Below are 14633 nucleotides of genomic sequence, written 5' to 3'. Positions count from 1 at the left end.
GAGTTAATAACATACCTATTAAAAAAATGTTTGCTGCAAAGCAGTGAGTTGGAAATGATCTCCACAGTCCAGTGAGCTCTGTTAATGGCTTGAAGCCACAGCTGTCTTATGAGAGGCCTGCGGAATCCGAAAAAAGTGAAGCCTTCGTTTTTTGCCATTGTAATTTTGACAGCCAACAGCACAGCACGACATTTCATTTAGCTTAACCAGACAATTTAAAGGTAACTACTAAATTTTTGAAGACTGTTGGGTCAACTAGGTTTGGTTTACTGTTGGCACCGGTCTTTTAGCCACCACTATCGTGTGTGACATAGGTGGTAACTGTCCCAAAGTATTGGTCAATTATTTCACCTTAAAGTAATAATATCCACCCACTTCTTGCCTCTGAATTCTTTTATGTGCAAACACACTTAAAAATGGTTTCTCTCCACCCCCTACCAATTTACCCTCTCTGTGTCCGTTTTTGTCCTCTGTTGCTCCATTTCAGCCTGTGGACTGAATAAAGCATATTTCATTTTCTCTCATTCTTTGTCAATTCTCTTACTCTCTCTTGTTTTCTTTTCTTTCTTTCTTTCTCTCCATTCTCTCTCTATTTCTTATCCTAATTGCTCACTTTTTCTCTCAAGTTAGATTTTTTGATGTACTGTATGCAGTAATAAAATTTTTTATTATATTTTAATCACGGTTTCCTTTTTTTGTTGCTTTTCCTTCCTCTTTTTACTCAGGCTTTCTCTATTGGTGGACTCTTATTTGGCCTCCTCATTTGTTGCCATGGTCACAGTACCCACCCTTTCTCTGCTGTTGACCCTGGTAGAATGGGTGGGGCAGACCAGCTCCTCCCCTCATCTCTTGCTCCGCCCTCGAGAGCGTGAACGTGACCCGGTGGCATCAATGCACTTCAACATCGCAGTGATCCATGCGGGCTCAACAGTAACCCAGCAAGGGGAAGCAGGGGCCGCAGCAGCTGTGGGAAGGGTGCCATACCCAGGCTTTGGACGTGTGCACAGCAGCTTTGGTGAGAGCGTCGTCACCCAATGGGGATCTGCAAATGTAATCTGGCTCCAGGTGAGTTCGAAAGGGGGCATGCTTCTGTAAAAGAGATTCTTAATCTCAGTGAGTTTTATTTCCTGGTTAAATAAAGGTCAAATAAAATAAATATAAAATAATAGAATGGATTGCTGTCAGATTAGAGACAGACTGTGATTTTATATTAGACCAGTGTTGGAGAAGCTCCTTTGAAACTATAGCTTCCTAAGCTACAAGCTACTCTTAACTTAAATTAGTTAAACTACAGTCTTTAAAGAGCACCTTTCATGTAGTTGTTTGTGAATATAAAAAAGTCTGCAAAGTTTCAAAAATCAAAGTGCATGACAAATGGAGTTATTGACTCCCAAAAGAAAGAACCGATTCTGAACACCTGAAACGAGTCATTAGTAATTCCAGATTTACTTCCTGTACTAACCTACGTAATTTGGTAACAAAAAAACCCACCTCTGGTCTTCATTGGCTGCTCGTGAACAGCTTTGGCCTGCCCTCAAACACTACACTAAGTGTTAGACCAATCACAACAGACTGGGACATCTGACTAATCAGATCAGAGTAGGCTCTCTGAAAGGAGGAGTTTAGAATGAATCCATTAGAACGGATCATTGAACAAGTCGTTTTTGACACTGGGAAAAAAAAAGGTAATGCTGCAATTTAAATTATGAGCAAATTAAAGTGTTTTTTGACCTTGGATGCATGTAAATCTAAAAAAAAAAGTCGTTCGCTATGCTACAAGTTCCTAACAAAAAGTAGTAAACTACTGTACATTGAAGCTATTTAAGGAAGAAAATATTTTACAATATTTTTATGTGACAACATTAAATTAAATGTATGATTGTTTGCTAAATATAAGTTCAAAAAAATAGAAAACACCATATTTTATATCGAAATATATTGTGATAACAACAGCTAAATATTTTGCTTAAAAAAAATTAAGGCAAAGTCCCTTTAAAGCTGTGCAGGGGCTTAAGTGAATTATTGAATCATTTATGTCAACTAGTTTATTTACATGAAACATCCAGACGTACCAACGAACTAAAATGCAATGTTTCCAACGCTAAATACTGTAACTGGTTTATTTATATGAACTCTCCGAAAGAACCAATTCACTTAAATGATTTGGATTTCCACTACATGTGTGAGAGAGAAGATGGTTTAGGTGTGTCTGTTTTTTTACCCCGTCGGCTCCATTGTTTCATTTGCAATAAAATGTGACAAATGTAGCGTTTTGTGATGATACAGCACTACTTGCTAGAAAATTTAGCTTGTTACTGGAAAAGCTACACTATTGTGAAAATGGCTGAGCTACTGTCACATTGCTGAAAATTTTAGTTTAGTTAATAGCATTGCTGGAGTAGGCTTGAATTAGACTTGAAGAAAGATTAGAAAGAAACCGAATATGAATTTTAATGCTTTGTTGAATGTGAACTGAATTGTGAACATACAAGTGTAGTCAATGAAGTGAATGTGAACATGAATGTGTAGTGAATGTGAATTGACTACAGGTGAATGACAGCAGCCCCAGGACATTGCTTTCTCAACTATGTGACCTGCTGACAGCCAGGCCCCTTCAGGGACTTGTGTATGAAGATGAGAGACCCCTTCTGCTGGCCTCCGGCCCCCTCGCACCCATGCTGGAGTTTGTCTCGGCCCAGACTGGCCTCCCCATTGTTGCTGTGGGAGGGGGAGCGGGTCTGGGCAGGGTACCACAGGTATGGCCTCTATCAATACTATACTAGATAAAGATAAAAATGATTTTATTTGATTTTTTAGAGTTTATTTGAGTTAAAGTTTGTTGTTACTCACTTAAGGCACAAAAAAGGTAATCAGGAATTAACGGGTAATTATGTTCACAATGATTCCATCCTTTGAGTTAAATGAATTTAGCTCAACCTCTGAGTTCATTTTATTGATCTGCTTAGGACTACACAGTGGAAATCATCCAGTATAGACTGGTGCCAACTAACCGAACGATTTTAAAAACAAATGCACTGTCTACAGAAAGAAACTTGTCCTATTTGAAGTATGTCCTGTATCCCTGTGAGATTTAGGCTAGTGAAGCTGTCTATTCTTGAAATTAATAGTTTTTTCTTGATTGTACTGTCTATTATATTTAATTACTCAATGAAACAAGGCGACTGAAAAAAGTGAGGATTTACAACATTTCAGATAAGCACAAACTTGCAGTCATTAGCTGCGCTGAATCATTTTACAGTAGGAGGAAAGAATATTGAAGTTTCTTTTGACTGGGGGAATACCTCACAAGCATCTCTCTTTGCAAGCACTTGGTGATAATGAATTCTTGTACTTGCTTGATGGTGTTTGGGTTTCTACAATGCTATGAGGGCATTGTTTGTTAATGGTACTGCCTGCGGAGGAATGTTAAATGGACAGAGAAATGGCTGCTGTTTTCTCTGTTGAGGCCTGATCAGAGCACACTGATAACTGTAGGATGGGATAGCATTACAAACATATCCATTTGGATAAATAGCAAGATCAGGGGTCAGGCATTACAGCTGCAGGCCATATGGCCTGTTCTTCTTTCTCTTCTGTTCACTGAAGTGCTTCTTTCTAGGCTTTGTAGATTTAGTTGCTTGTGTCATCACTGAGCAACATATCTTTAGCTCAATGTGAAAACAAGACAACGCAAAAAGATGCAAATGAAAAATTAATTCACGTTAACAAATGTTTTTTTTAATTATTATTTATTTACTCTAAAGAGATAATATTGAAACCCTTTGATGATGTTGTGTCGAATCTTACACACTCACACACATGCACAGATTCTACTCCATAGCAAATTAAATCTAAATCTGTTGATGATAAGAGACTCACTGTAGTACCTACCTCCAGTTCCTGCAGTGGCTACACATCTCAGAAACTCTTTAAGATGTTGAGGGAGGAATTCACTAAGAATGAATTGCACCACTGATAGCATTGTTTATTTGTGCGCACTGTGGGCCTTGTTTTAGCACCCGATCACTAAAGGAATTATGCAAATCAAATAACGACACACAAACACAATTAGTGCTGAACGCAATTTGCTCACGCAATTCGGCAAGTTGCAGCCTAGTTCTGAGTGCAATCTTCAACGATCTGACATACTTTTCTGAGACTGTTCTGCATTTCTCCTTCACTGCCATCCAGTAACCAGAATCGCCTGTTTAATATGCCAAAAGCGTGTTCGACTGCACCGCACATCTGTATATATGCTTGGTTATGATGTTCTTCTCCATCATTTCCATCACCTTTTTTTTAACTAAATTTCTTTTATCACCTACTTTCTATATGCAGTTATAGCTCAATGATAATTCCGCTAGGAAATTTGTGACTAAGGCACAATAATAATTCTATTTTACATGGAAAGGTGGCGTGTTTGCACTGAAATGACTTAAAGGAATAGTTCACCCAAAAATGAAATTTCCGTCATTATTTACTCATTTTCATGTGTTCCAAACTCATTTGTCTTTCTTTCTTGTGTGGAACATGAAAGAAGATATTTTAAAGAATGTAGCGATCACTGATTTCCATACAATAGCAGTTGATAGTGACTCGCTCTAAAGCTTAAAAACCACCCAAAAGTGTCATAAAAGTAGTCCATGTGACTCGTGCATCATATTCCATGTCTTCTGAAGGCATGCAATCACTTTGTATGATAAACAGAACGAAAGTTAGGTCATTATTCACTCATCGATCAAATCACTGATCATGCCATATATACAGAACCCCTATCAAATATGGTGACACGTCAATAACATAAAATCTCTAAGCACGTATTTTGGAAATAAGATGCAGATTTGTTTATTAAAGAAACTAAATAAAAAAATATGCACCCACAATACCACCCACAAAAGTGGCGCAGCTCAAAGTGGTGCCTCTAAAGTCATTTGATGCTTTAGGCAGGCAAGAAATAGCCTTCAATCGTGGGAAACATACCTATCTTTTCCTCTTAATTGCACTGAAGAAGACAAGCTCTGTATATATACTGTTATGATTAGAGTGTATTAGACACTTTATAACCAATTTAGTTCCCATGATGCCTTATGCAGGGAATGAAAAGACTGCAGTCTTTAGTCTTGGGAAATGTAGTCATTTAAACTCTTAATTACTCTGCAGGAGACCGGCTCAATCTTCCTGCAGTTCAGCTCCTCCACCGCACTGCAACTGGAGGTGATATTTGAGGTGCTGGAGGAGTATGATTGGACGGCCTTCTCAGTGGTGTCCACACGTCACCATGGCTACCAGGACTTCCTGTCGGTGGTGGAAGGTTTGACCGATGGGTCATTCATCGGTTGGGAGAAGAAGAGCATAGTGATGTTGAATTTAACCGATGACCCGGGAGGATCACGCACGCGCCGGCTGCTGAAAGAGAACGAAGCACAGGTAGAAAGAGAGAGAGAGAGAGAGAGAGAGAGAGAAGGTCAATTTCTTTCTGTCTCACGTATTCACTTACTCCCTCATTAAATAATTCACTCACTCTTCCTTCCTTCCACACCTGACATCATTTCCTGTCCTGTTATACTTTTTTAATTTTGCTTTAGTTTTCTTCTCTTTTGCACTTATTTGTTGGCTTTGCACCTTCCCTCTCTGACCTCTCGCTGTCCTTTCTCAGTTCTCCTCTCATTCTCATTCTTGTTGCCTTCTACACCTATATTTGTGTAATGTGTGTGTGTGTCACAGGTTGTCCTCTGTCTGTAGGCTATTATTGTTCTGTGTATGTGTATGTGTTGGGGTTGTTATTTGTGCCTTGTGGGTCCCAGCACACTGATGTCCCTGTTAAAATAACACAGCCTGTGGCGGTGCAGCCCAATGCCGTATGCATTAGATTCCGTCTGCAGTGCTTCTGCTCAATTACACACTTACGCACTTACACACACACACACACACACACACACACACACATATACACAGAAACTTACACTCTGGTATAAATATTTCACATATTCTGTAAATAAGCTGCTTTGGATAAAAGCATCTGCTAAATGACTAAAAGTAAATGTATGCACTCTCAGATAGCTAAAGTGTACATTTATACTCGCAGAGAAACTTGTTTACTGCAGTATATAAGAGCACATGTACTGTACCCTTAGACACACAGAATATATAGTACATGCACACACACACACACACACACACACACACACACACACACACACACACACATACATGCACGCTCACACACATGCACACACACCCACACACACATATGCGCACACAGACACATGAGCACAAGAACACATTTTCATTACTTTATCTGTCTTGTTCGGGGCTGGTGATATTTGATACAGGATGGATTCCCTATTTCTTTATTCTCTTTTTCTCTTGTTCTTTTCCTAGTTCTCACTTTCAGTCTTTCCCCTCTCTGTCTCTCGCCCCCTGCACACAATCTCAAACATATTGCTCTCTTCTGCTTTTCTCTTTTACAGTCTTTCTCTCTTGGGTTTTCCTCTCTCATGCATTCTAAAGGTGAAATCTTAAGTCCCTCTCACAGTTTCTCCTTCCTGCACTTCTTTCCACTCTCTCTCTCTGATAATCCCATATTTTATTTACCTACCTCTTTCCTTCTGTCTTTCTCTCAATCCAGTATTTATCTTTTTTAATTAAGGCATGTCCAAGCACTATTAATCTGTTCCTCTTCCTCTGCTGTAGAATTTATAAGACTTTCCTGTCTGTTATTTGTTGTCTGGAATAAATCTTATTATTTCCATGTTCCTCTCCTCTCCTCTCTTTGAACATCCTCCATTATTCTGCTTATAGTCTCTACCTCCCTTTTGACCTCTGTGTTCTCTTTTGCGCTCTCTTTTGTGTCCCTTCTTGCACCCGCGCTCTGGTTTTCATCTCCTCTGTCCTCTTTGCCTCCACCCACACTCTAGGTGCGGTTGTTGTACTGCTCTCAGGAGGAAGCAGAACAGGTGTTCCATGCCGCTTGGGCAGCTGGTCAGGCCAGTGCCTCCCACATATGGTTTGCAGTGGGTCCAGCTTTGTCCGAACTTGGCCTGAATGGACTGCCCAGTCGCCTATTTGCGGTTAGGCCGCAGGGCTGGAGGGACGAGCCCCGCAGACGCATCGCCCGTGGGGTGTCCATCCTTACACATGGAGCTGTTGCCCTGCGCAAGGACTATGGAGCCACTGGAGGGCCACACTTTGTCACCAACTGCCAGACGGACGGGAACAGAACACAAAGAATTCGTGGTAGAATGAAGTAAGAGACTGCTCTTTCGGCAGATACAATATGTGACATGCATGCTCTGGACTGAGTACAGAGAAATACATCATGTCTCACACCAAGCAGCACAAAAGCTTTATCTATACTATAGTAGGTAGTTTAAAGCGATAGTTCACCCATAAATGCAAATTCTCTCATCATTTACTCACCCTCATGCCATCCCTGTTTGGCTTTCTTTCTTCTGCAGAACACAAACAAAACTTTTAGAAGAATCTCTCAGCTTTGTTGGTCCCAGGGACTAAAAACAAAATGTTTTTCATTTCGGTTTATTTTGAGCATAAACTGTATTTATTTTTTCGTTCTGGTTCCGGTGTTCCACAGCCTTCTTTCCAAAATAGTAACCAGTTAAAACGAAATAAAAGAACGGTTAATAACATTGTTTTTAAAATGACAGTACTCTATGCTAAGGATGGGTGATATACCAGTTCCTGTGTTTTCAGATCTCACAAGAGAAACAAGTCCAAGATAAGGGACGTGCCTTACCCAGAATAAGTAAAAATAAGCGATTGCATTTTTTCCCTTTTGGGGGAATTTTCAGGAAGAAATGATAGCAAATAAAGTAAGTATGCAGTAGCCGATGTAAAGTAATGTCTTTTTAATAAATATATTGTTAATATGAAATATATCCCAAAAATAGTTCCGATATTTCAACTATTCATTTGACCATCTAAAATCAGTTAATAGCCTAAATCTTTCTCCTGCATTCACGCACACACTGCGTGGGCAAGTTCTGACTTTTTGCCAGCCTAATGATTTTTATGTTTTTAAACTAGCAGTGTCCTTCAGAAATAAAGCACAAGCTTATGTTCCACTAAGAAGAGAGAAGCCTAATATTTCTGGGCAACAGGAAGTGGTGTTATTAAAAAAATTTACTGTGATAAACCCATTGGTCTTTTGATTTATTAAAAAATGATTGGAACAAAATTAACTGGTTATTAACTGGTTACCAGCATTTAAAAATAATGTTTTCACTCTGGAACAATTGAAAGGGATTTTGTTCCCATTTTCGGTTTAGTTTTGCATAAAAATTTGTTAGTTTTTGGTTTTCATTTTCCTTCCTTGAACCGTTTTTAGTCCCTGTTTGGTCCATTCAGTGAAAGTGAATGGTGGCCAGAACTCTGAAGGTCCAAAAAGTGTGTATAGGCAGCATAAAAGCTATCCTTACAACTCCAGTGGTTAAATCCATATCTTCAGAAGCGATATGATGTTTGGGTGAGAAATAGATCAATATTTAAGTCCTTTTTTACTATAAATCTCCACCTTTGACCAGCCCAAACCAGTAAGTGGCAATGTGCGTGAACAATGCGAATCGCCAAAAAACAAAGGAAAAATGTGAAAGTGAAAGTGGAGATTTATAGGGACTAATATTGATCTGTTTGTCACCCACATCTATCATACCCGCACCTGAAGATATAGATTTAACCACTGGAGTTGTATGGATTACTTTTATGCTGCCTTTATGTGCTTTTTGGACCTTCAGAGTTCACCATTCACTTACATTGAATGGACCAACAGAGCTGAGATATTCCTCTAAAAATGTCTTTTGTGTTCTGCTGAAGAAAGAAGTCATACACATAGCATGAGGATGAGTAAATGAAGAATTTTCATTTTTGTGTGAACTAACCCTTTTTAAACAAAATAAAATGACATTCACTATTAATTTAATTGATGTAATGGAGCATATTTCCAAGTGTACTATAATATTCAGTGGGTCTGATTAACCTATATCCCTCACGATTTGATTAGATTGTGATTGGATGATATTATTGGTAAATATTTATCTCCAACTGCATGAGATTATAGATAAAAATAGAAAAGTTTTCAAAGGTGGAGAATGTTTGATGAAAGACTATAAATTTTTTTTTTTAAAAAGTGCATAATAAGTCCAGGGGCATTTACAAAGAAAGTAAAAAAGGTCAAATTTTGACACAAATTTGAATATTATGTTGTCTGTAGAGTAGCCATACTGTATTTGGTTCTGCCATATAACTGATGGATTTAGAAGCTATTATACTGTAGTGTTCAATTATACTGCTTGATCTGGAAAATCTCTAAAAAGACATGAAAAAATCCTTCTATTTATGTTCACCCTGAGAACTGTGTTTAAAGCTCAGCTCATTTAGTATTAACCTTCAACTTTTCTGCTTTGTTGCATTTATAGTAAGTCAGTTTATTCATAATGAGACACTCACTAATGAGAGTGAAAGTGCTGCACCTTTGGGGCACAGGCGTCCTTTATTGCCCCACTGCAGGGACTGTAGGGGGAGGCGTTCAACATGCCCTGGTGTTTAAAAAGAGTACGTGGGTGGAAGGGGAGAAACAGTAGCAGTGTTTTTGATGCCGTATTTACACTGCAAGCAAGCAACTCAACACCACAAAACTAGAAAGCTCCCATTATAATTATAGAAGCTGTCTACATAGCAAACATGTGACAGATTCGTTTATCATATTAGGAGCAGAATAGTTTTGTCTTGTCATGTGTGAGGCGATATGATTTATGGAAGAGGAGAGAACAGATGAGCTGGTGAATGCGAAACTAACCAGAACAGCAGCCAGAAAAAATGAAAGTGTTAATGACTACTCACCTTTTATTGCATGTTTGACATGTAAAAGGGAAAGCAGAGCGCTTCAGATGTCATAAAGACTCACTGAGCTACGACTGTCAACGTAACACCCATCCGTGTGACTCGACACACTCATTTCTCATAAGCAGTTTGAAGAGGTATAATTAGGAACACTGATTCACCTGTTTAGTGGCACTGTTATAATTGTGGTTTGCTACATAGGCCCATACATTATGTATTTGCATGTAGTTATCACAAAGATTTGTAGGAACTTCTGAGGAAAGACCAGGGACGTTTATTAAGAAAATAGGGTCTGATTTCATGTTGTCTGCAGAGTAGTCATACCATAGCCATGCCGTTTTTGTCATATAAGAGATGGATTAACATATCTAATTTTGTTAATTTATACTTGTTAAACTTAAATTATACCTTATAGGGGTGGGTGATATACAGGTTAAATCGATATACCAGTCAAAAAATGTTTTAGTGTCGTTTCTATCGTGGTTATGCAAAATGCCACCGCATGGTAGGGAAAGCATGCTCCAATCAGAGGTTGCATTACAAATAATCATTAAGCCTATATTATTATTGTTATTTTGTGATACAGTGCATCCGGAAAGTATTCACAGCGCTTCACTTTTTCCACATTTTGTTATGTTACAGCCTTATTCCAAAATGGATTAAATTCATTATTTTACTCAAAATTCTGCAAACAATACCAAATAATGACAACGTGAAAGAAGTTTGTTTGAAATCTTTGCAAATTTATTAAAAATAAAAAATGAAAATAAATCACATGTACATAAGTATTCACAGCCTTTGCCATGACACTCAAAATTGAGCTCAGGTGCATCCTGTTTCCACTGATCATCCTTGAGATGTTTCTACAACTTGATTGGAGTCAACCTGTGGTAAATTCAGTTGATTGGACATGATTTGGAAAGGCACACACCTGTCTATATAAGGTCCCACAGTTAACAGTGCATGTCAGAGCACAAACCAAGCCATGAAGTCCAAGGAATTGTCTGTAGACCTCCGAGACAGGATTGTATCGAGGCACAGATCTGGGGAAGGGTACAGAAAAATTTCTGCAGCATTGAAGGTCCCAATGAGCACAGTGGCCTCCATCATCCATAAATGGAAGAAGTTTGGAACCATCAGGACTCTTCCTAGAGCTGGCCACCAGGCCAAACTGAGCGATCGGGGGAGAAAGGCCTTAGTCAGGGAGGTGACCAAGAACCCGATGGTCACTCTGACAGAGCTCCAACGTTTCTCTGTAGAGAGAGGAGAACCTTCCAGAAGAACAACCATCTCTGCAGCACTCCACCAATCAGGCCTGTATGGTAGAGTGGCCAGACGGAAGCCACTCCTCAGTAAAAGGCACATGACAGCCCACCTGGAGTTTGCCAAAAGGCACCTGAAGGACTCTCAGACCATGAGAAACAAAATTCTCTGATCTCTTTGGCCTGAATGGCAAGCGTCATGTCTGGAGGAAACCAGGCATCGCTCATCACCTGGCCAATACCATCCCTACAGTGAAGCATGGTGGTGGCAGCATCATGCTGTGGGGATGTTTTTCAGTGGCAAGAACTGGGAGACTAGTCAGGATTGAGGGAAAGATGAATGCAGCAATGTACAGAGACATCCTTGATGAAAACCTGCTCCAGAGCGCTCTGGACCTCAGACTGGGGCGAAGGTTCATCTTCCAACAGGACAACGACCCTAAGCACACAGCCAAGATAACAAAGGAGTGGCTATGGGACAACTCTATGAATGTCTTTGAGTGGCCCAGCCAGAGCCCAGACTTTAACCCGATTGAAAATCTCTGGAGAGTTCTGAAAATGGCTGTGCACCGACGCTCCCCATCCAACCTGATGGAGCTTGAGAGGTCCTGCAAAGAAGAATGGGAGAAACTGCCCAAAAATAGGTGTGCCAAGCTTGTAGCATCATACTCAAAAAGACTTGAGGCTGTAATTGGTGCCAAAGGTGCTTCAACAAAGTATTGAGCAAAGGCTGTGAATACTTATGTACATGTGATTTATTTTTTTTAAATTTTTTTTTCGTTTATAATTTTCAAAGATTTCAAACAAACTTCTTTCGTGTTGTCATTATGGGGTATTGTTTGTAGAATTGAGGAAAATAATGAATTTAATCCATTTTGGAATAAGGCTGTAACATAACAAAATGTGGAAAAAGTGAAGCGCTGTGAATACTTTCCAGATGCACTGTATATTTGCATTAAAAGATGCATTTTGTTTTTCTCAAGGTCTTAGATGTGATTGTGCAATCTCTTGCACACATAAAAATCAAAAGGAACTTTCATTATTTTTGTTTTTTATCACTTTTGTGGTATATGTTGTTATCGACCAAAAATATAAAGAATATTGCAATATACATTTTTGCTTATATCGCCCACCCATTTATCTTGTTACTTATATGAAAATATCTAAAATGTCCAAAAAGAAGAAAGTGTTGCAGAGATATACCTGTTTAGTGCCACTGCTGTTATTGTGGTTTGCTACATACTGTAGGCCTATATGTAATGCATTTGTTTTTAATCACACAAGCATTTATAGTAACTTTGTAGCAAGGAATAATCTCAAACGTCTATTGAAAGGCTTATATGAACAATGCAGAAGAAAGTTTGCTCCATCAAACTTGTTCAATCAGTGAAATTCTTAAGTGTGCGGTTTTTTTATTCTGCCAAAGATATATTTAATTTAAGTTAAAAAGATTAATTTAAGCAGTCACAAAGAATGGCACATTTCAGATTTAGGCACAGTTCTGGGTATTTTACAGGTTTTAGAGTAAGTGAGTGAATATCTCCTTTGATTCTGTTGCTGAGGGACATAAAATGGTTACCTTCACCACACTTTTGCAACCTGACCTAATTAGGATGTTTGTGAAGTGTTCTGTGTAAGATTTCCTCTTTTGCACTAATTCTTTCTGGGTCTCTTCTACCTCAGCAGACTGTTTTTATGTTGTTCTCTCTGATTTGCAGGTATTTCGGTAATATCACTCTTGGTGGGCGGGACTATTCTTTTAATAATGAGGGCTACCTGGCCAATCCCTTTCTGGATGTCATCGCCTACACGCCTGGAAGTGGCTGGGAAGACGTAAGAACTAATCAGAATTCTATTTCTGTTCATTCTTGTGTAACCGCTGTTATGGATTGGTAATGTCCAGGATGAAAAGCAGCATTGCGGTAGCCATGCTGAGCACTGCAGTGCTAATGCGCAGGAATGGATAAAATGTCTTAACATTTGAAAGATGTTTAAAAGAAGACCACATATCATTTGAAATGTCTGTTTATGACATGGACCTCTTTTTTTGTACACTTTTAATAATGCACATGGCTTCACATGTGAACAATTTTAAAGGGATAGTTCACACAAAAATGAAAATTCTGTCATTATTTACTCACCCTTATTTTGTTTCAAACCCTTTATGACATTCTTTCTTTTGTGGAACCCAAAAGAGATGTTAGGCAGTGTGTTAGTCTCAGTTACCATTCGTTTTAATCCTATCTCCTTTCAATATAATGATAGTTAATAGTGACTGAGGCTAACATTCTGCCTAATGTCTTCTTTTGTGTTCCACAGAAGAAAGAAAGTCATATGGGTTTGGAACAACACGAGGGTGGCTAAATAATTGGGTGAACTATCCCTTTAAGGATTGTGGGATATATTTGTATTTAAATGTAATGACAGTGCATTAGTCCAATAAAATGTACGATTTACTTCAAGATGGCTATCATAATGATGCACTGACTGTCTAAGAGCTGAAAATCTAATGTTCCAGTTTGAAGCAGTAAGACGTATAGATTGAAAGCTATTTTAAAATGATATACAACTTGACACTACACTAATTTCGAAAAACCATTTCCCATGACAGTCCACAGCAGAAACAGCCCATTACAATTAACTCTGAACAATGCATCACATTATGCAGCAGAGAGAGCGGTGTGCTGTTGACTATGCACTTCTGCTGTACTGCACAGAATAGTTAAAGCATTGATAATATAAACATGTAATTAGAGTTTTAAGAGGACGTAATATGCAATTAGCATATGTTTATGTTTGGCCCTATTATCTATGCATATCCATGGTACCCACAGTATATTACTGAGATGAAAACAGTGGGATTAGCAGTGCTGCTCTACTTCATACTTTTCTGTTATTATTATTATTATTAGACAATGACAATAAAAGAAAATAATTAATAATGAGATGTTTTAGAGAGGGGATTATATTTTCTCTCTTCCTCTCCATTTTTTTCGAACAGCTAGTTACACCAATCATCCCACAACATTAAAACCATCTGCCTAATATTGTGTAGGTCCCCCTCGTGCCGCCAAAACAGCACCAACCCGCATCTCAGAATAACATTCTGAGATTCTGTCCGTCTCACCAGAATTGTACAGAGCAGTTATCTGAGTTACCATAGGCTTTGTCAGTTCGAAACAGTCTGGCCATTCTCCGTTGACCTCTTTCATCAACAAGGCATTTCCGTCCACAGAACTGTCGCTCACTGGATGTTTTTTGTTTTTGGCACCATTCGGAGTAAATTCTAGAGACTGTTGTGTGTCAAAATCCCAGGAGATCAGCAGTTACAGAAATTCTCAAACCAGCCCATCTGGCACCAACAATCATCCATGCGATTATCTAATCAGCCAATCGTGTGGCAGCAGTGCAGTGCATAAAATCATGCAGATGCGGGTCAGGAGCTTCAGTTTATGCTCACGTCAACCATCAGAACTGGTAAAAAATGTGATCTCAGTGAATTTGACCGTGACATGA

The 14633-nt window shown here is 38.9% G+C and overlaps 1 protein-coding gene across 1 annotated transcript in view; it reads left to right on the top strand.

Annotated features, from left to right (window-relative positions):
• Positions 1–14633, top strand: part of LOC127453515 (glutamate receptor ionotropic, NMDA 2D-like) — a 108942-nt gene that overhangs the window by 65664 nt on the left and 28645 nt on the right. Inside the window, exons 3-7 of the mRNA XM_051719938.1 lie at positions 726–1065; positions 2550–2756; positions 5161–5427; positions 6918–7246; positions 12836–12950. Of these exons, the coding sequence (XP_051575898.1) occupies positions 772–1065; positions 2550–2756; positions 5161–5427; positions 6918–7246; positions 12836–12950 (1212 nt within the window). The 5' untranslated portion in view covers positions 726–771. The remainder of the gene's footprint in view (positions 1–725; positions 1066–2549; positions 2757–5160; positions 5428–6917; positions 7247–12835; positions 12951–14633) is intronic.

Source organism: Myxocyprinus asiaticus, chromosome 15 (genome assembly GCF_019703515.2).
Source record: "Myxocyprinus asiaticus isolate MX2 ecotype Aquarium Trade chromosome 15, UBuf_Myxa_2, whole genome shotgun sequence".
Lineage (NCBI taxonomy): Eukaryota > Metazoa > Chordata > Actinopteri > Cypriniformes > Catostomidae > Myxocyprinus > Myxocyprinus asiaticus.
The sequence above is the reverse complement of the archived record's forward strand: the minus strand, read 5'-3'. Positions and strand labels throughout refer to the sequence as shown.